The 23203-nt window shown below is 43.5% G+C and overlaps 3 protein-coding genes across 10 annotated transcripts; 2 read left to right on the top strand and 1 right to left on the bottom strand.

The window, feature by feature from the left end:
- Window positions 1-1847: 1847 nt before the first annotated feature.
- Window positions 1848-3701, top strand: LOC123062085 (uncharacterized protein At4g28440). The gene is made up of 2 exons (XM_044485424.1): window positions 1848-2230; window positions 3245-3701. The coding sequence occupies exons 1-2, from the start codon at window positions 1999-2001 to the stop codon at window positions 3430-3432; spliced, it is 420 nt and encodes a 139-aa protein (XP_044341359.1). The 5' UTR covers window positions 1848-1998; the 3' UTR covers window positions 3433-3701.
- Window positions 3702-7329: 3628 nt separating this feature from the next.
- LOC123058576 (uncharacterized protein At4g28440) lies at window positions 7330-8660 on the top strand. Its single transcript, XM_044481284.1, has 2 exons — window positions 7330-7833; window positions 8424-8660. The coding sequence occupies exons 1-2, from the start codon at window positions 7602-7604 to the stop codon at window positions 8603-8605; spliced, it is 414 nt and encodes a 137-aa protein (XP_044337219.1). The 5' UTR covers window positions 7330-7601; the 3' UTR covers window positions 8606-8660.
- An 8907-nt stretch (window positions 8661-17567) lies between these two features.
- LOC123062084 (protein NUCLEAR FUSION DEFECTIVE 6, mitochondrial) lies at window positions 17568-20037 on the bottom strand. Of its 8 annotated transcripts, none has more exons than XR_006429475.1 (5): window positions 19787-20037; window positions 19566-19693; window positions 19037-19073; window positions 18557-18629; window positions 17568-17975 (listed from the first exon to the last, which is right to left on the bottom strand). XR_006429475.1 is itself a non-coding variant. In XM_044485420.1 (4 exons), the coding sequence occupies exons 1-3, from the start codon at window positions 19933-19935 to the stop codon at window positions 19054-19056; spliced, it is 297 nt and encodes a 98-aa protein (XP_044341355.1). In that variant the 5' UTR covers window positions 19936-20037; the 3' UTR covers window positions 17568-17975; window positions 19037-19053. The 8 variants fall into 8 exon arrangements, 4 of the variants coding, with proteins under 4 accessions (XP_044341355.1, XP_044341356.1, XP_044341357.1 ...); XR_006429476.1 differs by having other exon boundaries at window positions 17568-17789; XR_006429474.1 differs by lacking the exon at window positions 19037-19073.
- Between the last annotated feature and the right edge of the window lie 3166 nt (window positions 20038-23203).

The raw sequence follows: 23203 nt of genomic DNA, 5'->3' as shown, positions 1-23203 counted from the left end.
TTTGGCTTTTTAAACGGGTTTTCGACGTTTTGGTTTTCCACTGGTCTTCCTTAACTTTTCGATAAAAAAAATTTGGGGAATTTTTTTGCGCGAAAATACGTGTTTTTTTCCTTTCGCGAGAGTCACGGTTTTGCTTTCGCAAGAGCACGGCCGTGCCTCTTGGAAACGAAAAAACGTGTTTTCTGTGTTTTTTCCTTCACGAGTCACGGTTTTGCTTCTGCGAGAGGCACGGGTGTGCTTTCACGAGAGTCATGGCCGTGCCTCTCGGAAACGGAAAAAAACAATTTTTTTGTTTTTTTCCTTTCGCGAGAGTCACGATTTTGCTTCCGCGAGAGGCACGGTTGTGCTTTAGCGAGAGTCACGGCCATGCCTCTCGGAAACGGAAAAAACATGTTTTCTGTTTTTTTTCGCGAGAGTCACGGTTTTGCTTCCGCGAGAGGCATGGTTATGCTTTCACGAGAGTCACTGTCGTGCCTCTCAAAAATGAAAAAAATGTGTTTTCTCTTTTTATTTTCTCGTGAGAGTCATGGTTTTACTTCCGCGAGAGGCACGGTTGTGCTTTCGCGAGAGACACGGCTGTGCCTCCTCGGAAACGAAAAAAACGCGTTTTTTTCTTTTTTTCCTTCCGCGAGAGTCACGGTTTTGCTTCCGCGAGAGGCACGGTTGTGATTTTGTGAGAGGGAAAAAACCCGTGCTCCCGATTTGATTTTTTCGTCCGGTTTTTTCGTGAAAAAAATTCGTCAAAACCTATCAACATGGAATCTAGTTTTGAAGATCTCGACGCGAGAAATCCAACAATGAAAGCGATTTGAAATTTGAACACATGGTTTGAGAGATAAAATGTTTTGAATAAACAGATCTAAAAAAAAGGAAAACTCCTAGGTTGTGACAAGTGGCGCGTTGCATGTGTGTCACTTGTCGCAACCAAGAGAGTTGGAGTAATATTTGCAATAGGTACTTCTCAACTAGTGATTTCGTCCATGTGAGTCAGATTTTTGTGACCGGACGGGCCGACCAGACGTTTGAGGCCGGTTTGGAAGGCCTGAACATGCCCTAATTAATATTTGCTTATTTTTCGTGCGGGGCTGAGATGAACTTTTTAGGCAAGTGGTAGAGTGTGGCGGTACGTTAAGACATCTTTCGTTTGTTTTTCTACCAAATATGGTGCACATTTTATCTATATCTATATTTATATCTATATCTATATCTATACTAATATAAAAAGATTCAAAGGGGCAGATTCAAATCATCTCGAGCGTTAAATCATGTTATCTAGCGGTTTAAATTGCTCCAATGTTAAGCACCAAATACGTTTAACGCTTTAATTACCCACCATTGTCATTGGTTATAAACATGTTTTGACTCAACGCTATCCCATAAAATCTGCCATGTAATTAATACAGTTTTGCTAAAATACATCTAGATGTGTCATATAATTAATATCATACCATGCTCGTAAAAAGTAATTGATATCTTACCAAATATCAACATGCAACAGATATATCATACCTAATTTAACATGCAACTAATATCCTATCTAATATAAACGTGCATTGCACGTACATTATTACTAATATGCTTGAAGAAAACCAGACGAAACGCAAGCCAAACGTCTAGAGCAGGGATTTGTCACTGAAAGAAAAGAAATGCGGCTAGTACTAGCAGCGTAGCCGGTAGGCAATCACGGCAAGCAGGCTATATATTCCGCACTGACGGACTGGTGTGGCTTTTTCAGTTTTCACCTTTTTGGAAAAGGAGAAACGGATAAGCACCATTTGACTATCTTGCCACGCTATTCGCCCTTCCCCTCACAATGGTAAGTAACGCCTAATTTAACGACTCCTCCGCATCATTAGTGGCCTCCTCGATCGCAGGCTGAGACTCGCGCAACCTTCCCATCCCGTATTAAACTCGCCCCATCCCATCTAGGGTTTGGCCCTCCCAAAAGACCCGCGACCCCCTTAATCCCTCTCCCAACCCTTATCTGCATCCCTCCCCATGGCCACGGCGGCGGCGGCGAAGCGGAAGCCGGTGTTCGTCAAGGTGGACCAGCTCAAGCCCGTCACCAGCGGCCACACGCTCGTCGCCAAGGTGCTCAGCTCCAAGACCGTCCTCCAGAAGGCCCGCGCCGCTGGCGGCCCCGGCCCGGCTGCCAAGCCCACCAGGATCGCCGAGTGCCTCATCGGCGACGAGACCGGCTGCGTCCTCTTCACCGCCCGCAACGACCAGGGTACGATCTGCTCCCCCCCCCCCCCCCTTCCTGTCGTAATCTGCTCTCCTTTTTTGGCGTCATGCGCGAGTGCTCGTGACCGATAGACACATTGACTTGATTTGAGATTCTCGCGCTCTGCATACATCCTGGATTGGCACATGGAAGTACCGTATACTATGTTTTTTTATCTGTTACTTATCACGGAGGCCTGTGTATGCGGCAGAACACATTTCCTGTATTATGGTCCTATAATCGGATTGTGAAAAAGTGAAGATATAAAACAAATCCAGAATACATCGCAAGTGGCAAGGGAACTGGAAAGTGTTTATGTGCTGTAAAAAGTTTATTCCATCATGCAGTATAGTACTCCCTCTGTAAAGAAATATAAGAGTGTTTAGACACCTACTTCAGATCACTACTTTAGTGATCTATAAACAGTCATATATTTCTTTACTCAGGGAGTAAGTGTTTTTTGTGTGTATATATTTGTGCAAGTGCGTGTGAAACAGCAATGCCCTGGTTGGCTGTTTTATCTTACTGAAAGCTCTCTGTGCACTGAAAATGGAGCTCTTCCCTAAGTTCACCCGGGCTCATTTACCAATCAATTGTTATACAGGTTTCATTAGCTTGATACAGAGGCTTTAAGGCACACCTGGTAAAGTCGATTGGTAGATGTATGGTTAGACAGATCATGGTTCAAAAGAGTGTAAAATCGATTCACACTATGCTTTAATCATGTTAATTTTGTATTATGTGCATCATGTTTTCTCGCTTATTATATTGTTACTTATGGCAATAAGCATTAATGCATTATGCATAATTAAAGGATCATATGACAAATCTACTTTGTATGCTTAGGAACAAGAAGTTAAATCCTTACATAATATATTCCTTTTATGCTTTACTGAAATTTGTTGATCCTCAACTCATGTGCTCGGGCACAAATGCTCTACCATAAATGCATGATTACATGACTGGTTTGATAAACATTGGTTTACTTGGGCGATCTAACAAGCATATACCTTTTCACAGTTGATGTTTTGAAGCCTGGCAACACTGTCATTATCCGCAATGCAAAGATTGATATGTTCAAAGGGTCAATGAGGCTTGCTGTTGACAAATGGGGCCGTGTTGAAGTAACTGAACCAGCAAGCTTCGGTGTAAAGGAGGACAACAATCTTTCACTTGTGGAGTATGAACTTGTCAATGTTGAAGAGTGAAAATCACATCGATCTTAATCAGAAGTGCTTTCCCAAGCCTGTTGGTCAAATCTACTTGTTGAGTTGTCTAGAATGTGAAAGATGGATCTTCTGAGTTCATATTGGAATTGTTCGCTCGAACTACCGCAAGTTCCTTCTTATCAAGCATTTCTATCTATGAGTGATTGTTAGTTGCTGCAGCAGTTGTGTTTCTGAGAACAAATGTGATGTGCTGAGCAGTAATATACAATTTGATCTCCTAAATGGATTATGCACCTTTCAGCTTGCAATTTTTATTTTATTTTAAACACTGATGATGTGAACATTTTGTTCTTGCGATGATCAACACACTGATGTTGGATAGTGGCTTGATACTACCCACAAAAGGAGGATTGTTGAGTTATGATTGGGTGATGGAAAGAACCATATTTGTATTCTCAACAGAAAATAATTATTTGAATTTGACACCACATGTTTTCTACGAACTATCAAAGTGCATGTGGCTGGCATCGCTCATAAACTTGAAAACTCCCTATTTATATTAGTACCTTTGACCCAAAATTCATTCCTCTTATTTGTTTGGATGAGGCGCGCGCGGGGGGGAGGGGTGGGGGGCATGGGTTTGTTGCAAATGAGGGGTGGACAGGTGGGCCTTTATGCAAATATACCACATCTTACTTCACATCACATGCATTAGATAGAGATCGAATGGTCAAAAGTGTCTGATGGCAGACACCATCATCACCAAGGGCGTGCTTGGTAGTCTGCATCATTTTTTATGCATTTGCATATGTGATTGAGGTCGGGCCTCGCTTAGGGCCAGTTCTTTTGAGAGGCTTAAAATTTAAGCTGTCTCTTCCCAGTTTGAAAAACTAGCATCCCTCTAAGTTTGTTGAGACTTCTATATTAGTTATCCCATAACTAGTTTAGAAGAACAAGAGAGACGGCTTATGGAAAAAGCTGGGGAGGGGGAGGCTTTTTATTAAGCTGCCAAAAGAATTGGCCCTTAGTGCATGGTTTGCACATATTTTGTTTGCCTGCATCCTCCCTAGGCTGAGTAGAATCACACGCATGGTGTCAGGCTGTTTTAGGAAGATGCAGAGTGTGGGTGTTTGATTACATGCAACAAATTTGTTTTGATAATCTATTGTTGGAGTGGCGAGGTTAAAGTACACAAATAGGCACAACGTAGACAAACATGCATAGCATATAACCGTAAACCGGTATCCTAAACACACGCTCATATGCAGTTAAATGACAAACAGTTTCGGCAAAGTCTTAAACATCCTATGCAAAAACCTTAAAGGTGCCTAGAGATTCATGGCAAAGGCCCCCTCGTGCCACTTGCGCTTGGTCACCACCTCAACGTTGTTGTCTCTGAAGACGACCATCTTCAGGGTGACGGGAGTCACCACCTTGAAGGCGACGAGGTACCCGATCCTGACCTTGTGAGCAACGGTGAGGGGGGGGGGACCCTTATCAATGGTGAACGTGTCGGTGATTGTCCGGATCGTCACTCTCCAGGCGCAACCAATATTTGTCCTCAGCACGAATTCCTTTGGGGCGGTGGTTAAGTGCTTGGTGAACTCAGCTGGCATCGGCAGGCACTTCAGCTTGGGTGCAAGGATGACCTTGTAGAAGTGGCTTGGGCCGACGTCCTTATGGAAATGGTTGTAGTTCTTCCGCTTATTGGGGGTGCTGCCGAGCTCCACCACCGCCTTGCCCTTCTTGCCGGCCACAACCACCTCTCCCTTTGAGGAGTTCCTCGAAGCAACCTGATCGATCTGCATCGAACATATGAACAAGAGGTATAAATAAAGGGACAAAATGCAATACACATATGAACAGGAGGCGTGACACAACCAAAGCCTCTATATTTAGTGGACATACCGTTGTGGGCGATAGACGAGCCCGAGTCGGCTGATCCAGGTCAGAGAGTTAGATGATGGATGCTGGCAATGCCGAAGCAGTGGAAATGAGGATGCTGACAATGTTGAGTAAGCGATGGAGATGGTGAACCTACTGCTTGTTGGGTTGGATTTGAATGGATGTAAGCTCCATTTAACCCCCCCCCCCCTCCCCTAGTGAAAATTCCACTCAATCCCGTTCAAACTTCTGAAATCTCTAATCGGATATGCCTAAATTAAGTCCCACATTGAAGTTGAGAGGTAGATTTGATGCCTAAATCAAGTGCGCAAAGCATATATTGAATGCGGGCATGGTATAAATCTATGCCACCGGGGTCAAAGGGCTTACCACCATTGGCGAATGTTTGCCGGTGCAGTGATGAATCCGGTGCTCGACGTCCAAATCTTCGCTCCGTTGCTAGCCGTCTAGATCTTGCGCTTGTTGCTGCTGGTGTGAGGGTGGAAAGTGGGGAGAGTGAGCGGTGATAGAAGGGTGAGGGGAGTTATCGCGACGCTTCGGGAAACAACGTGTCGTCTCGCTCGTGCAACCGCCTACTCTCACGTGCTTCGAGTTGCATCGCTCGGGCTTGGCTATCGAGAAACGTCTGATTCGAGCGTTTCTCGAGAGCCAGGATCAAAGGTGCTTTAAGGTTCATATGTGTCAAGACTCCGGTGCAACTCAGATAACCGAACAGAACAAAACTACATCCAGCGGGCCTGGCTGGCCCTAATGCATGTCCCAATTGAGTCTCTTATAGGACTATGTATAGATACTATACAACGAGTACTCCATCTGTAAAGAAATATAGGACGTTTTCGATCACCATAGATACTGTCTAAAGCATGTGTCTGTGCTATTTTTACCCCTAAATTGTATATCAGTACAGATGAATTTCCTTTCTCATAGTTGCTAACAGATTAATTTTCTGAAATATAGATTACCATTTTAATGTGCTACACATTCATGCGTGGCTTCATTTTCACATGAGCACAAACTATTTATCTTTTCATGAGAAAAAAACTATTCATTTATTTATTTTAATTTTTGTAATTGTCTAGATTAGCCTCACCTAATAACTTATCAGATAGAGTTCACAGGCTTGTTTGTCGACTGAGAGCTAAGAAAATCTTCAGCTGAGTGTGATAGACACTTGGTACTTCCTCTCATTAAAAAAAATATTCTAGTTGATCACCTCAGGCTATATGGTTCGGCGTGATTTATGTACGGGCGGATATGGCAAAATGAAGGCCAAAGCTGGACAAAGTAACAAAATAAAAAGCAACAAACTCGCCGCAATGCAATCTTACTTTGGTCTTGGTGGACCATAGTCTCTCCAACACAATATATCAATCCATGTCAGAACTTAGAACTGTAGGTCTAAAGCTGCAGTGCATATATGATACTATCGTATGATACTCTTTTCACAGTGCATATTATAAGTTAGTATCTTATAGATTGTCTCATTTATTGTTAAGCATGACACAATATAAGACAACATTTTATATGATATCATGATATGATACAAATCCTCTCTTTTCTCATTTAATTGTGTGTCATCTTAGAAAAAATGTCTAGTTTAATTGTGTGCCATCTTATAAAATATCTAGTTAATATGCATGATACACTTCTGATACTCTGATTTGCGGGCAGCCTAAAGCTTATAATCTTACCGGCAATCAAAACGCAAAAGCCCCCTACCCAAACCTCTCAATTTTCCACCAACGCCCCCGTTAACGACGCCACAGCCAGCCATGTCACCCCCATCTTCGGGGAGGTCCTGGCTCGGCTGCGGCCTCCCTCACTCATCCTCGGGGCTATGCGGATTGACTGATGCGGAATTTTTCACTCAGCTGCCTTTTTTTTTGACATCTAGAGAAACAACCGAGTGAAAAATTAGGCGGATCAAATCAACCGAGGTAAGCAGCATGAAGACTATATGGACGGCCTCTTTGGAATATGACCAAGATGCAAAATCGTCCATCGTTGTGTAGCTGAGAGCCTGAGACTCGAGGGATCCTCAAGACGTTGGATTCGATGAGCCTTTTTCACCTTTTGCAGATTAAAGCAAAACGGATAACAATGGCAACGTCTGATGCAATAACAACTCCTCCGCCCCATCGTTTTCCCTCTCGACCACGGACTGAGACTCGTAACCATCCATATTAAATTCACAGCATCGCGTCTAGGGTTTTGGCAGACCAAAGTCCCAACTCGTCGTAATCGTAGCATCAATTCTTTATCATCCGTCCTCGAGTTTCAATCTGTTTGCTTGTTCCGTTTCCATGGCTGCGGCGGCGGCAGAGCGGACGCCGGTGTTCATGAAGGTGGGAGATCTCAGGCCCGGGACGTCGACCGGCCACACGCTTCTCGTTAAGGTGCTAAGCTCCAAGATCAAGACCGAGACCAAGACCGTGGTGACCCGCTTTGGCCCGGCGGCGAGGCCCACGAGGATCGCCGAGTGCCTCGTCGGTGATGAGACGGGATGCATCCTCTTTACCGCCCGCAACAACCAGGGTAATGCATCCCCTTTTTCTGTAGTAATTAATTAATCTGCTAAATACGTAGCATCTGTTGTGTTTAAATCTTTGACTCGGGGTGTCTCGCGCTTATGCTTTGTAAATTAATGTGCAAAATTGCGCTCCTAGTTATCAAGAATGAGTACTTGATCAATGGTCAGTAGCTAGCATCAAAATGGAGTAGTGCAGAGTAGACTCCCGCTATTTCGTTTACCCAGCATGCAGTAGCTACATCGCCTTCTCTGAGTCCGTTTAGGAACTACAATTGTTAGTTCATTGATGGGATCAGTACGTGCGTGCATGCTATACTGCTGTGAGTATGGATACGGACAGAGACGCAGAGTATTGTCCTTGATTGATCACATTGACCATCCTAGACAATACTAGACGCAGAGTATTAAATAAAAAAAATGTTTATTTGAGGAGTCTACTTTGTATACGGTTATAATTTCTGAACGTAGCAAATTAGATCCTTCCGTAATCTGTTCATTTCATAGAGTTAGACAAATGCATGATTGTCTTACTGTTTTGGTTAGCATGGTTTTACATGGCAAACATCTAACAGCAGAAATTACATGTGTTTGACAGTTGACATGCTGAAGCCCGGCAACACCGTTATTCTTTGGGATGCAAAGCTTGGCATGCCCAAGGGGATAATGAAGCTAGCTGTTGACAAACGGGGGCTTGTTGATGTCACTGAACCGGCAAGCTTCGATGTGAAGGAGGACAACAATTTCTCACTTGTGGAGTACGAGTATGTACAGGTCTAGGTCTACGTGTAAGAGTGGACTTATTTCGCTCTTAATCAGAACAAGTGCTTTCCAATCCTGCTTTTTTTTTCTTTTTTGAAAAGGGGTCGGGCCTCGGCCTTTGCATCAGAACGATGCATACGACCATATTATTAATAATAAGCAAAAAAGTTCTACAAAGGTCTCCAGGTCTCAAAAATAAAATAAAAAAGCTCACAAAGAGCATAAGCATCATGACAGGAAAGCCACAACCGGCAGGCAAAAATATAAGATATAAAACTAAAAACTTATTCTATTAGATAACCGCCATCCAAACCGGTTGAAGATATCCTGAGTTACCGTCTCTTATCGGATAGATCCAGTAACCAAATGCTCCCTGACCTCCGTCGGAGTGAGTAGCGACCACATACAGATAAGTGTAGTGGCCCGGAAGATAATCTGCAAGAAATGAATTTTTGTTGTTCTATTAAAAACCAAATCGTTTCTGCAGTTCCAGACAGCCCATAATAAAGCACATACTCCTACACGGATATGTCTCGCAGTATCGGGATCTAACCCATCTAGCCACGTCCCAAGTAACGTGTTGATGGTATTCGGAGGAGTAATATTAAATGCTAAGTGCACTGTCCGCCATTTTTTTTTGCCAAGGGACAGTCGAGAAAAAGATGTTTGATGGATTCGTCCTTATCACAGAAACTACATCTTGTAGATCCTGGCCAATTGTGTTTTGCCAAATTGTCCTTCGTTAGAATAATTTGTTTATGTACAAACCACATAAACACTTTGATTTTTAAAAGTACTTTGACTTTTCAGACATGTTTCGAACGAGGAATAGCACTAGAGTTGATAACATCCAAATACATGGATTTACCGAAAACTCTCTATTCCTTGTTAGTTTCCAGCTCAATTGGTCAGGTTGTTGAGAAAGGTGGACTTCCATCAATCTTCGCACTAAGTGGAGCCAAGCTTCCCAACGATTGCCCGCTAGAGTACTTCTAAATTGGAAATTCAGAGGATTGGACTGTAATACTTAAATTGGATATTCAGAGGATTGGACTGTAATACTGATGCAACATAAGCTTATATTATAGAGAGAGGGATATTGGAGTGCAAGGGGCGTCTCCTCAAGCCATGTGTCCTCCCAGAACCTCGTGGTAGTACCGTTTCCAACTACAAATTTTGTCCTGTTGAAAAAGGTTGATTTTACTCTAATCAGTCCTTTCCAAAAAGATGAATCAATCGGCCTCACTGTCACTTGGGATAATGTTTTGGAATTAAGGTACTTGTTCTGCAGAGTTTGTGCCCATGTGGCATCCGTCTCTACAGATAGCTTAAACAACCACTTGCTAAGTAAGCATCTGTTCTTCACCTCTAAGTTTTCAATGCCGAGACCCCCTTGGTCTTTCAATCTGCAAATAATATCCTATTTAGCAAGATTGTTTTTTCGTTTTAATTCACCACTCTGCCAGAAAAATCGAGATCGATAGAAGTCTAGCCTTTTCCGGACTCTAACTGGCATCTCAAAAAAGGACAAGAGAAACATAGGCATACTCGTAAGAACCGAATTGCCGAGAATTAATCGGCCTCCGTATGACATAAGCTTGCCCTTCCAACAACTTAGTTTCTTTTCAAATTGATCCTCAATGCATTTCCATTCTTTGTTAAAAGCTTGCGATGATGAATTGGTATACCCAAATATGTGAAAGGTAAAGATCCCAATTCGCATCCGAACAATTGTGTGTAAGCATCTTGTTCATCTTTAGCTCTTTCAAAGCAGAACAATTCACTTTTATGAAAGTTAATCTTTAACCCATATAATTGCTCGAACAAGCATAACACAAGCTTCATGTTTCGTGCTTTAGCCAAATCATGCTCCATGAATATGATAGTATCATCAGCGTACTGAAGGATTGACACTCCTCCATCCACTAAATGCGGAACTAGGCCACCTACTTGGCCGTCCTCCTTGGCCCTTCCTATTAGGATTGTCAACATGTCGACCACTATGTTAAAAAGAATCGGTGACATCGGGTCACCTTGCCTCAGGCCTTTGTGTGTCTGGAATTAATGACCTATGTCGTCATTCACTTTGATTCCAACACTTCATTTTTGCGTGAAAGAATCAACCTGGTTTCTCCAGGCCTGATTAAATCCTTTCATGTGCAAAGCCTGCTAAAGGAAAGACCATTTGACTTTATTGTACGCTTTTTTAAAATCCACTTTGAAAACCACCACATCTAGTTTTTTCGTGTGGATCTCATGGAGCGTTTCATGCAGAACTACAACCCCTTCTAGGATGTTCCTGTCCAACATAAAAGCAGCTTGGGAAGGCTGCACCACAGTATCTGCAATCTGCGTAAGCCTATCAGTCCTCACCTTATTGAAAATTTTAAAGCTGACATTAAGAAGACAGATAGGCCTGAACCGCTCGATCCGCACGGCCTCTGTTTTAGGAAGCAAAGTAATTGTTTCGTAATTTAAGTGAGACAACTGTAACTGCCCACAGAATAAATCATGGAACAATGGGATAAAGTCCCTCTTAATAATATGCCAGCATTTCTTATAAAACTCCGCCGGAAAACCATCCGGGCCTGGAGGTTTATTATTCTTCATTTGTGATATAGCCTCAAACACCTCTTTCTCCGAAAACGGGGCGGTCAAAATCCCATTCTCATCCGTAGCAAGTTGGGGCACATCCTCTATCCTCGACTCATCCAAGGAAACGAAATTATCCTCTGGAGGCCCAAACATCTGCTTATAGTAATTCATGATATATAGTTTTAAGTTTTCCTGCCCTAAACTATACTCGCTTTTGCTTAGCATCTCAACGACCCTTTATTAGATACTCCCACTGTAACATACCACTTTTCAAACCCTAGCCTGGTTGTTGTCACCGTTTAGGCTAGGATTTTTTTTCACATGCAATAAAATAAATGTTTGCACAATTTCTTTTTGTCTTTAGCACTTTTATCTCTTGGGTCAAGTCCATTGAAAGCGCACTAGTACTTGAGCTAGGAGTTACTTGGACTCGTCTCCATCTTCTACTCGGAATCAAGCCCACTCATCACTGTTTTCCTCTAAACCGGCGATCCAAACTCACTATGAATTTCATCCTAACATCTTTGCCTCTGCTCCAACACGTTTACTTGGCTCTGGAAGGTTCTTTGGGCGACCAAATAAAACCAACTTGTGTCAAACTTGGATTCCAGCATTGGCTTTGAATACAAGAAAAGAAAGAAATACAATCCCTATCCAATTCTAGTCAACTTAGGGCAGCTCCAACCGGACCCTTATAATTACCTCTCCTATACTCCTAGGCTCCAAACCCACGAAACCATAGCTCATGAGCCACCCAAACTCGCCACAAAGTTGATATCGCGAAATTCGTGAAACAACAGGAAACTGTCATGTAATCTGTATGTTCTCGATGACTCAAACATCTTCTTGAAGAATCCTCCTGTGGAATTCTAAGGAATTGAGTCTACTCCGCGCGTGCAAAATTTGAGGGTGATCCAGCGGTGCAAACTTCCGCAATGTCCAATCTATCGGGACCTGTTTAGGCAAGTTTTTCTGCAAGTTCAAACCTTCCGATTTGCAATCAAGTTATATCCTTAGGTTTGGTAATTTTTTGAATCGTTAGACCTTTCTAATATGATCTTAGGGTGTCTTCAATCTCTCCCTAAAACATTTCTCCAATCCATACAGCCAAATTCGATCAATGAGGTTATCTCCGAGCCACTATCTCTGAAAAGCGAATTTGTCCATATTTTCACCGGTTTTGCAAGCTGCCTAGCGGTCGACTCGGTATGTCAAACATCAAACTTTTTGTTCACTATCAAGCCCTATATGTCTATTCTATTCTAGTTTACGGATCACCCAAAGTGGTAATCAAAGCTACGTCGCTTTGGGAGATCTATAAACTAGACTAAATAGACATAAAGGGCTAAATTATGACCAAAGGGTTTGAAGCTTGGCATACCGAGTCGTTCGCTAGGCTGCTTGCAAAAACAGTGAAAATCTGGACAGTTTTATCAGATATAGTGGCTCGAAGCAGACCTCGGTGATCGAATTTGGCTGCACGGATTAGAGAAACGATTTAGGGAGAGATTGATGTCTTCCTAGAGATCAGATTAGAAAGATCTGGCGATGCAAAAAAAAATCTAACCTAAGGATATAATTGCAAATCGGAAGTTTGAATTTGCAGAAAAATTGCCTGGACAAATCTCAATAGAACGTCACGAGAGTTTGCATCGTTGGATCGCCCTTAAATTTTACACGCACGGAGTAGACTCGATTATGTATAGAAGTCTAATGGAGGATTCTTCAAGAAGATGTTCAAACAGACGGATTACGGGACAATTTCATAGTGTCTCACGAGTTTTGCGAGATCAACTTTGTGGCGACTTTGGGTGGCTTGTGAGCTATGGTTTCGTCTGTTTCGAGCCTAGGGGTGTAGGGGAGGTATTTATAAGGGTCCTAGGTCGGTTGGAGCTACCCTAGGTCGACTAGAATTCCATGGGATTGGGTTTCTTTCTAGTATTCGAAGCCAAAGCTGGAATCCGAGTTTGACACAAGTTGGTTTGTATTTGGTCGCCCAAAGGAACCTTCCGGACCCAAGGAAACGTATTGGAGCTGAGCAGGACGTTTGGCTATCCTTGGGTCGTTGGGCTTGAGTCCGAATGAAAATTAAAAAGTGAGTTTGTATCGCCAGTTTAGAGGAAAAGGATGAAGAGTGGGCTTGATTTCGAGTAGAAGATGGATACGAGTCCAAGTAACTCCTAGCTAGTACTAGTGCACTTTCAATGGACATGAACCCAGATATGAAAATGCTAAAGATAAAATAAATTGTTCAAACATTTATTTTATTCCACACGAAAAAAATTCTTAGCCTAAACGGTAACAACAACTAGGCCAGGGTTTGAAAAGTGGTACGTTACACCCTCCGTCCCATAGTTTCATATGCATTGCTTGTAATAACAAGTGCGAAGTTATGGTGGCTCTTTTTTGAAAAAATAAAAACATATTTAGAAGTTTAAAAAATCAGAAAAATATCCATGGAAACTTGTATGTATTCACTACGGATTCATGAAATTTTGTTTTGAAAATAAATAATTTGTAAGCTGTAAAAAAACAAAATTCCGACCAAAAACAAAATGTTGAGAAAACAAAATGTTGAAAAAAATAATATTTGTCTTTTCTTTGTACGCCACGTGTGAAATTAAAATGTTGAGAAAATTTGTGCATACATAGTATGCACGTCTGTGTGTACAAAAAGTTCAATTTTTTTGCCTTTTAGAAAATGTTTTTTTTGGAAAAGGGCACCATGGTGCCCATGCACCATTTGCAATTTCGTTGCACTAGGGGTGTAGAGCGGCGCACGAACCCATACCGCTTCATATACAAAACTACCATATTCTGTTTTTTTTTCTTTTGCGGGAAACCATATTCTGTTCTATCTGGATTATACCCCGAGCCTATATCAAGCCTGCATCGAGCAGGCACGGGACTTCGACTACACCAATGGCTGCTTCCGTTGGTGGTAAGATCCTAATCTACCTCTCTGTTCATTATGCAATTAGGTGATCCAATGACTAGGCATGCCATCCTGTTAAGTAGATCCTATGGGATTAAATCTAACAATGGTAATTTGCTACTAGATCAGTGCTAGATTTTTAAGATTATTAACAAGTTTTGTTAGTTTAATTATGCCACGTTTCCGCTTCAAGATGTCAATTAGCACGTGTTTTACTTCCTGTTAGCAATTAGACCATGATGAATTGGTGAAATAAAAATAAAGTCCCAATTTTTTTGCCAATTCAGCTGAACCCTAACCCTAGAAACCGAAAATTTGAAACGCTGACGGCCTGTTTTAGCAGCTGGGTTTTGGCCCAAGTTCTCTTGGCCCATGGAATTTCTTTTCTTTGCTTATATGAGTTTTTTTGCTGCTGGGCCGAATGGTGATGGGTAGCCGTGGGCTATGGGGCTAAAATAAAAGTTCTGTGCATTTTCTATTTATTTAGTGCATTTTAGTATTATGATTATTCCCAAAATGTTTTGCATTGTTATAAATAGAAAATTGCCAGAAAAATGATGTTGTAAATTACATTTAGTTTTTTGAATGAAATGGAACCGACGAGAAATTTTATTTAGAGAACTCTTATGAAATTAATGTTTGTGTCATTTTATGGCATATTAATGTGATCATTTTGTAATACAAACCAATGTTGCTTTACAATTTTGAATCACCCCACTCATTCCTTATTATTTTCTATCCAACGATGACATAATTTGGAGTTAATTTTTGCATGAAAATCGATCAAACCAACGTAGGTTAATTTTTGTGCAATTTAATTTAGTTATGATGTTCTTTTCCTTTACTTATGATATTTTGAATTCATGACAGCTTCCAGTCCTCGTCCTTACTGGAAACAACTTCCAAACATGTTAGGACTCGTTGCTATTGCACCTCGGCTGGCATGAGGTTGACCTTGCTGAGGGAAGGTAAACCAGTGGAACCTAAAAAGGATGTCACTGGGTATGCTGAGCTTAAGAAAGCATATGATGCTAAAGTTGAGAAGTGGGAGAGGTCAAACAGAATGGCACTCCTAATTGTGAACTTCTCCATCTTGACTGAGATTAAAGGGGCTATTTCCACTAATGAAAGTGCCGCCGAATATTTGAAATTGGCGGAAGAACAATTTAAGGGCTCAGAGTAAGTGTATGCAGATGAGCTTTCGCATAAGCTGCTTGCAAAATACGATGGGCACGAAAATGTGAGGGAGCATATTTTAAGTATGAGCAATGTCACGGCAAAGCTTAAAACCATGAAGTGTGACTTGAGTGAAGAGCTTCTTGTGCTCCTAATTTTTAGGTCACTACCCTCACGGTTCAATCCATTCAAGATAAACTATAATTCTCTTGAAATCAAATGAAAAATACTTGAACTCATTGCACATTGCATTCAGGAGGAAGAGAGAATGAAGAGTGAGCAAAAAGATAAAGCTTTCCATGTTAACTCTACAAAGAGGAAGCATGAGAACACTGCTCATAGCAATAATGTGCCTAACATAAAGCAGTTTTCCAAAAACAATCCTCCAAAGCCTAATCAATGCAATGAGGAAAGTTGTTCACGTTCCGCTCCTTGAGTAGCTGCTCTAGTAAATCTTACAAATACCGTCGGAGAAAGACTTTGTAATTTTTGCAAATAGCCAAATCATGTCAAGGAAGTATTTCTACTTTAATCAATCGTTCCATTCTCCCCCTCGAAATGTGGCCCAAGCGACGATGCCACAATTTCGAAGGATTGATACTTCTCGAGTATGAACGATTTGCATGTTTGCAAAAATTGCAAAGTCTTTCTCCAACGACATTTTTAAGATCTACTGGAGCAACATTTGAAGGAGCGGGACGTGAACAACTTGCCTCATTGCATTGCTCAGGCTTTGGAGGATTCTTTTTGGAAAACTACTTTTTGTTGGGCATATTATTGCTATGAACATTATTCTCATGCTTCCTCTTTATAAAGTTAACATGGAAAGCTTGATCTTTCTGCTCACTCTTCAAATTTCTCTTCCTCCTAAACGCAATGTGCAATGAATCACGTGCTTTATATTTGAGTACTGACCTAAAAACTAGGAGCACAAGAAGCTCTTCGCTCAAGTCACACTTCATGGTTTTAAGCTTTGTCACGGCATTGCTCATACTTAAAATATGCTCCCTCACACTTTCGTGCCCATCATATTATGCAAGCAGCTTGTGCGAAAGCTCATTTGCATACACTTACTCCGAGCCCTTAAATTGTTCTTCCGATTTTAAATTTTCGGCGGCACTTTCATTAGCGGGAATAGCCCCCTTTAATCTCAGTCAAGATGAAGAAGTTCATAATTGGGAGCACCATTCTGTTTGACCTCTCCCACGTCTCAACTTTAGCATGATAGGCTTTCTTAAGCTCCGCATACCCAGCGGCATCCTTTTTAGGTTCCACTGGTTTACTTTCCCTCAGCGCTGGTTTACTTTCCCTCAGCGTGAGGTCAACCTCATGCCAGCTGAGATGCAATAGCAACGAGTCCTTCCATGTTTGGAAGTTGTTTCCAGTAAGTGGCTCAATCTCGAGACCACGAGGACTGGAAGTTGTCATGAATTCAAAATATCATAAGTAAAGGAAAAGAACATCATAATTAAATTAAATTACACAAAAATTAACCTACATTGGTTTGATCATTTCCATGCAAAAATTAAGTCCAAATTATATCACCGTTGGGCAGAAAATAATAAGGAATGAATGAGGTGATTCAAAATTGTAAAACAACGTTGGTCTGTATTACAAAATGATCACACTAATATGCCATAAAATTACACAAACATTAATGTCATAAGATTTTTCTAAATAAAATTTCTCGTTGGTTCCATTTCATTCGGAAAACTAAACGTAATTTACAACATCATTTTTCTGGCAATTTTATATTTATAACAGTGCAAAACATTTTGGGAATAATCATAATACTAAAATACATTGAATAAACAGAAAACGCACAGAACTTTAATTTTAGCCCCATAGCCCACGGCTACCCATCACTCATTCAGCCCAGCAGCTTAAAACTCATATAAGCAAAGAAAAGACTTTTCTGTGGGCCAAGATAACTTGGGCCGAAACCCAGCCACTAAAACAGCCCGTTGGGCCAAAACCCACTCTGGCACTAAGCGCCTCATCAAAAGTATCACGAGAGGAAAGCTAGCTAATCTAGCCAACTCATGAGCTAGCTCGAACAATGGCAAGTTGCTCTTTATCATGTCTATTTACGAGTGATTGTTAGATCGACTGGAACTATAGACTGGAAATGGTCGAGTTAAGGCCAGGTTGCATAAATTGCTAAATACATTAAAATTAAAAGTAAGCAGGTACGGAGAGCTAGAGATAGGATTGGAGTACATTTTTCTCCAACAACTTGATAACGTAAGAGCAGAAGCAAAACAAAGCAGAAACTTCCAACTAAGCATTATTTTTTTTCTCCACGAAAGGCATAATCAGACCAAGTCGGTTAAATCTTGGCACAATCAGGTATAATAATCCCGTAGACACTTATACAAACGAAAATCCCAGGATAGTACAGACTGAGAAGGCGACCAAAGAGTACTTTCAAATTCAATTTGGCAGGTCCGTACCAGGTACCATCACAGCAGGCTCCGACAAGAAGAAATCATCCATCTACAAATAGAAACGAATAATCTAAGCTCCAACTCTTCAACTGACATTATAAATGTAACAGCCGTAATAACTACTTTGCGCCGTGTCCATGAGTTCCACTTTGCAAAATAAAGCAGATACATATCGTAAAAATAAAAAGCATGTGTTCTTCATCCCAGAGAACCTCCATTGTCACTACTCACAAGTCTACAGAGATAAAAAAAAATGGGTCAAACAAACATTCTTTTGGCTACAAGGAAAGGCAGACATGTTTTTTTTTGCGGACAATAATCATAAAAGTACTCCCTCCGTAAACAAATATAAGAGCGTTTCGATCACTAAAGTAGTGATCTAAATGCTCTTATATTTCTTTAGAGGGAGTAATATGTATCCAGCATATGTTAAGTATGTAGATTTGCTAGCATTTCTGCAAATAATGGAGGCAAAATCCCAACAGATTAATGTTCTTCTTATATTCGGTAAAGTAACTTCTATAAACTCATCGAATGATACTAATGACTAAATTCAAAAGAAACTTGATCAAGATGCAATGGCTTTCAGATGAATGGGGAAGTGAGGAGTGGACCCAAGTCCAAATTTCTATGTTGCTATGGCCATGGCTGAGTACAGTTTTTATCTACCACATGAAAAAAATGACATGGTTTTTCAGATCTGATTTTTTTAAGCATCTTCACCTTGCATTCTTGTGCAAGTCAAACGGTAGGAGAATTTATGAAACACACTTCAAACATATGCTATTATGGATACTCCTTAAAATATGATCAGACCTGAATATTTGAGGTGAGGAGATTATAATCTGCTACATTCCACCTAGAAACTGTCACACGTCATCATTGCCAGCTGGGTCAATACAAAAGAATCAGTGACCCTTTTGCCTCAAATGTGTCACTCATGACTATGTGAATATTCAAAACAATATTTGCTTAAAGACCAAATATACATACAGCTTCACCTAATAAAAGGAAAACTTTTCCAAAGCAAATGATCTCTGGTATAGCCAAAAGGTCGACAACTATAATAATAGCCAAAAGGTATTTTGAAGCTTTTGTTGCCGTGCACCATTTCTTTTGTGATGGCAACACACTTTGCAGGGCTTCTATGATTTTCATTTACAAACAATCTATTCAATAACCGACCCTTTCAAATAAGTGCAGTGGTCTCCTCTTTCCACGAATTCCTCTGAACTATAAATTAATGAAGGTACTTAATCATCAACAGCTATTAGTAAGTACTTAAGGTTTATTCACCTTTTGGGGCTTGATGTTCATCTAGTTTCGTCCTGACCTACAACAAGGACCATGTGGAAGTATAAGATTGGTTTCAACACGACAAATTTAATCATCAGATTTTGAAAAAAAATTATCTACAGAAAAATGACTCCCATCTCATAAGTTTGTTGACTCTCCCCCTAGATATAATTACAGTATGGTTATGAAATGGGCAATTGAGAGTTGCAACACTCTAAAAATATGGTGTCAAAATGTAATGGCAGCATGAGAATGCAACATTAGCCTGTTTTAGGACAGGTTTAAAAGCACAATTACAACTAACACACATCAAATTCATATTACCATCAGACTGATTATAAGGACAAAATTGATCTAACCCGCAGAGACTAATGCGCTTGTGATCAGACCAAAACTACTCTACTCTGCAGTCTGTAACAACTAAAACTAGTCTGCTCTACAGTAGATAGCAACAGACAAACATGCATCGCGACTTAAGCCATCTAAGATTGCGAAAACAACAAAAAAAACATAGAAATGTGAAAGTCACCTTCTGTCAGCCAACCAAACCCAGTGCGAGCCGGGGTGGCAAGGAGCGACGTCATGAGCGCCGACGCCGTGGCACTGTGCATGGGCATCAGCGACTCCACGCAGAAGCTGGTCATCTCCACCGGTGACCTACAGATGCCGAAACATGGACACGAGATTTTCATCCAGATCAAGTAGCAAAACGAGTGCTCCTTGAGAACCACTAACCAAGAGCGCTCGTACCTTAGGAGGACGCGGGGAGCAGAGGCCGGGAGTCGCCTCGGGAGCGGAGCTGAGCCAGCGCGGGGGGCGGCTCTGGCGGCAGCCCCGCGGAGAGAGGAGGCAGCAGATCCGGATCGGAGGAAGGATCTTGCGGCGGCGACGGCGGCCATTGCGGCGGGGTGTGTGGGATGGAGCACGGCAGTGGGAGGGGAGACGAGGGCTAAAACCCTACACTGCTTAGCTGGGCTGTACGCGGCGGCGTTTGGAATGGAGCGCCGCAGCTTCACCTTATTTGGCCGGCCCGTTTACAACCAAGCGCCTGGCACCCCCGCCTTCTCAGTTTGGCCCAAGTGAGTTATGGGCATCGCAGCTGCTTAACCCATTTGCTAAAAAAAACTGCTTAGCCCATACTTATCTCTAACAAAAAAAAAGCCTAGTTATGACTCTCTCTTATTTGAAGTTTGAGAACCGAAGTAGCCATTTCGCTATTCTGGTCTAATTGCAGTGTCTAACGGGACGCGGAGTATCGCTCGAGCTCAAATGAGCTTGGATAAACAGTAAAATAAAAAATCTGAAAGTTTTTTATGATAAACTTTGACAAATGTTCTAATTGCTTATTTTTTTTTATCATGATATAGTTGGACAGGAGAATTCTCACTATATTCAGTCTCAGGTACAACAAGCGTTTATATACACGCTGTACAGGTTGTTACAACAGAATCGAATAAGTGCTAATCATGCCGAACGTGGAGATGATGGCGTTTGTGCACTGGAGAGTCGCGGGTGACTCGGTCCTGGAGGTTTGCCTCCCGTGCATGGTGGCCTGTCAGGTGGACCGTCAGCAGGTTTCCAACCCCCCCCCCCCCCCCCGCAGCCGCAACAGGGTGCTCGCAGACGTTGAGGTTAGATCGGAAGGCTGTGAAGATGCTCGCAGGGAGGCCCTTCGTGAACACATCGGCGTACTGGGATGTGGTAGGCACATGCAGCACCCGAACTTCACCCAGGGAGACGCGCTCACGGACGAAGTGAAGGTCGATCTCCACGTGCTTAGTACGTTGATGCTGCACGGGGTTGCTCGACATGTACATGGCGCTGACATTGTCGCAGTAGACGAAGGTAGCTCGCTGCGGAGGGCGGCGGATCTCGGTGAGGAGTTGACGAAGCCAGCCCGCCTCGGCCACCGTGTTGGCGATGCCCTTGTACTCGGCCTCAGCGCTCGAGCGCGAGACCGTGTTCTGCCGCTTCGAGGACCAGCTGACGAGGTTGGAGCCGAGGTACACGGCAAACCCCGACGTGGATTTGCGGGTGTCGGGGCACCCCGCCCAATCCGCGTCGGTGTACACGATGAGATCGTTGCCGGAGTTGCGGTAGAACTGGAGCCCGAGACGCGTCGTACCGCGCACATAGCGGAGGACACGTTTCACCAGCTGGTAGTGAGCATCCCTAGGAGCATGCATGAACAAGCAACATTGTTGGACAGCATAAGAAATATCAGGGCGCGTCAGAGTCAAGTATTGCAATGCGCCGGCCAAGCTCCTGTAGAGAGAGGGGTCGTGGAAGAGAGGCCAGTCCATGGCGGATGGTTTGCTGGTGGTGTCGATGGGGGTTGAGACCGGTTTGCAATTTAGCATGCCGGCGCGATCCAAGACCTCAAGGGCATATTGTTCCTGAGAAAGGTGGATGCCGGTGGAGTTGCGGTGTACGTTGATGCCGAGGAAGTGGTGAAGAGGGCCCAGATCAGTCATGGCGAACTCGCGATGAAGAGAGCCGACAATGGACTGGAGGAAGGGCGTGGAGCTCGCAGTGAGGATAATATCATCAACGTACAAAAGGAGATACGCCGTGTCATGCCCATGATGCAAAGTGAACAGAGAGGAGTCGGCCTTGGAAGCACGGAACCTGAGGGTGACGAGGTAGCCGGTGAACCTGGAGAACCAAGCGCGCCGCGCCTGCTTGAGCCCATACAGCGAGCGGTTGAGACGACACACGTCTCGTGGGCGCGAGGAGTCGACGAAGCCGGCAGGCTGCGCACTATACACCGTCTCGGCGAGGTGCCCGTGCAAGAAGGCGTTCTTGACGTCGAGCTGGTGGACGGGCCACGAAGAGCCGGTGGCGACGCCGAGGACGACCCGAATGGTGGCCGGTTTAACCACAGGACTAAAGGTCTCGCCGTAGTCGACACCGGCTTGTTGTGTGAAGCCGCGAAGAACCCACCGAGCCTTGTACCGCGCTAGCGTCCCGTCGGGGTTGAACTTGTGGCGAAAGATCCACTTGCCGGAGACCACATTTGCACCTGCAGGACGTGAAACCAACGACCAAGTGTCATTCCGCAACAATGCATTAAACTCTTCTAACATTGCATTAGACCAGTTCGGATCCTTAAGAGCCACGCGGTAAGAGGAGGAAATGGGGCTGATGGTAGTAGGAGTGGTGACAGAGAGGTTTAACTGGGACTTGGGTTGGGCAAAGCCAGACTTGGAGCGTGTGTGCATGCGGTGGAGGTTGGCTGGTGGTGCTACTGGAACAGCTCGGGGCGGTAGCGGGCGAGGAGCGGCAGACGACGTTGCATGGGACGCTGGCTCGGGATTGGCTGCATGGCTGGAAGTGGATGCATGTGTTGCATGGCGGCCAGACGCAGGAGTGGTGGGCGGCCCATCGTGGGTGGGGCCAACAGGTGGGACGCTGGGAGGCATGGTTGGCTCGCGCTGAGTTGTCGGGCGGGTGGGATTGGGCGAGGCGGGCAGGTGTGCAGTCCGTGGAGCGAGCGCCGGGCTGGGAGAAGACGCGAGCCTGTCGTACGAGGTAGGTAGGATCGGGACGCCGGAAAAAAGGGGTGGATCCGGTGTGGGAGGTGGTGGTGTGGTCAGCTGTGCGTTGAGAGAGGAAAACGGGAAGGTTTGTTCGTCAAAAACAATGCTACGAGAGATGTGAACTTTGCGCGTGCGTAGGTCGAGGCATCTGTAGCCCTTATGCTCAAGTGGATACGCGAGGAACACACACGACGTGGATCGGGGGGCGAGCTTGTGCGGTGCAAGATGAGCGAGATTAGGGAAACAAAGACACCCAAACACCCTCATGTGATCATAGGACGGATGGCTACCGTTGAGAAGGTAGAAAGGAGTGAGATTGTGCACCGCCGAAGAGGGGCACCGGTTGATCAGATGATTGGCGGCATGGAGAGCCTCGACCCAATATTCTGGAGGCATCTGGGCGTGGATGAGGAGAGTTCGTAGCACGTCATTTGTGGTGCGTAGGAGGCGCTCTGCTTTCCCGTTTTGCGCGGAAGTGTGCGGGCAAGAGAGGCGGTAGACGACGCCGGAGCGAGAGAGATAGTCACGAAGAGAGTGAGAGAGGAACTCCCCTCCATTGTCGCACTGCAAACACGGAATAACAACATTATATTGTGTGAGGACGTGAGAAAAGAAACGTTGTAAGACG

Source organism: Triticum aestivum, chromosome 3A, assembly GCF_018294505.1.
Source record: "Triticum aestivum cultivar Chinese Spring chromosome 3A, IWGSC CS RefSeq v2.1, whole genome shotgun sequence".
NCBI classification, from domain to species: Eukaryota; Viridiplantae; Streptophyta; class Magnoliopsida; order Poales; family Poaceae; genus Triticum; species Triticum aestivum.
Note: the sequence above shows the minus strand (reverse complement) of the source record. Positions and strands in the feature narration are given on the sequence as shown.

Excerpts from the sequence above, each read along its gene's own strand:
- LOC123058576 (XM_044481284.1), top strand. The coding sequence starts at position 7,602 with ATGGCTGCGGCGGCGGCAGAGCGGACGCCGGTGTTCATGAAGGTGGGA. Across the intron at positions 7,834-8,423 it reads TACCGCCCGCAACAACCAGG|TTGACATGCTGAAGCCCGGC; the intron begins GTAATGCATCCC and ends TGTGTTTGACAG.
- LOC123062084 (XM_044485420.1), bottom strand. The coding sequence starts at position 19,935 with ATGGCCGCCGTCGCCGCCGCAAGATCCTTCCTCCGATCCGGATCTGCT. Across the intron at positions 19,694-19,786 it reads GCTCCCCGCGTCCTCCTAAG|GTCACCGGTGGAGATGACCA; the intron begins GTACGAGCGCTC and ends CGGCATCTGTAG. Across the intron at positions 19,074-19,565 it reads GTTTGGTTGGCTGACAGAAG|GTCAGGACGAAACTAGATGA; the intron begins GTGACTTTCACA and ends TCCTTGTTGTAG.
- LOC123062085 (XM_044485424.1), top strand. The coding sequence starts at position 1,999 with ATGGCCACGGCGGCGGCGGCGAAGCGGAAGCCGGTGTTCGTCAAGGTG. Across the intron at positions 2,231-3,244 it reads CACCGCCCGCAACGACCAGG|TTGATGTTTTGAAGCCTGGC; the intron begins GTACGATCTGCT and ends ACCTTTTCACAG.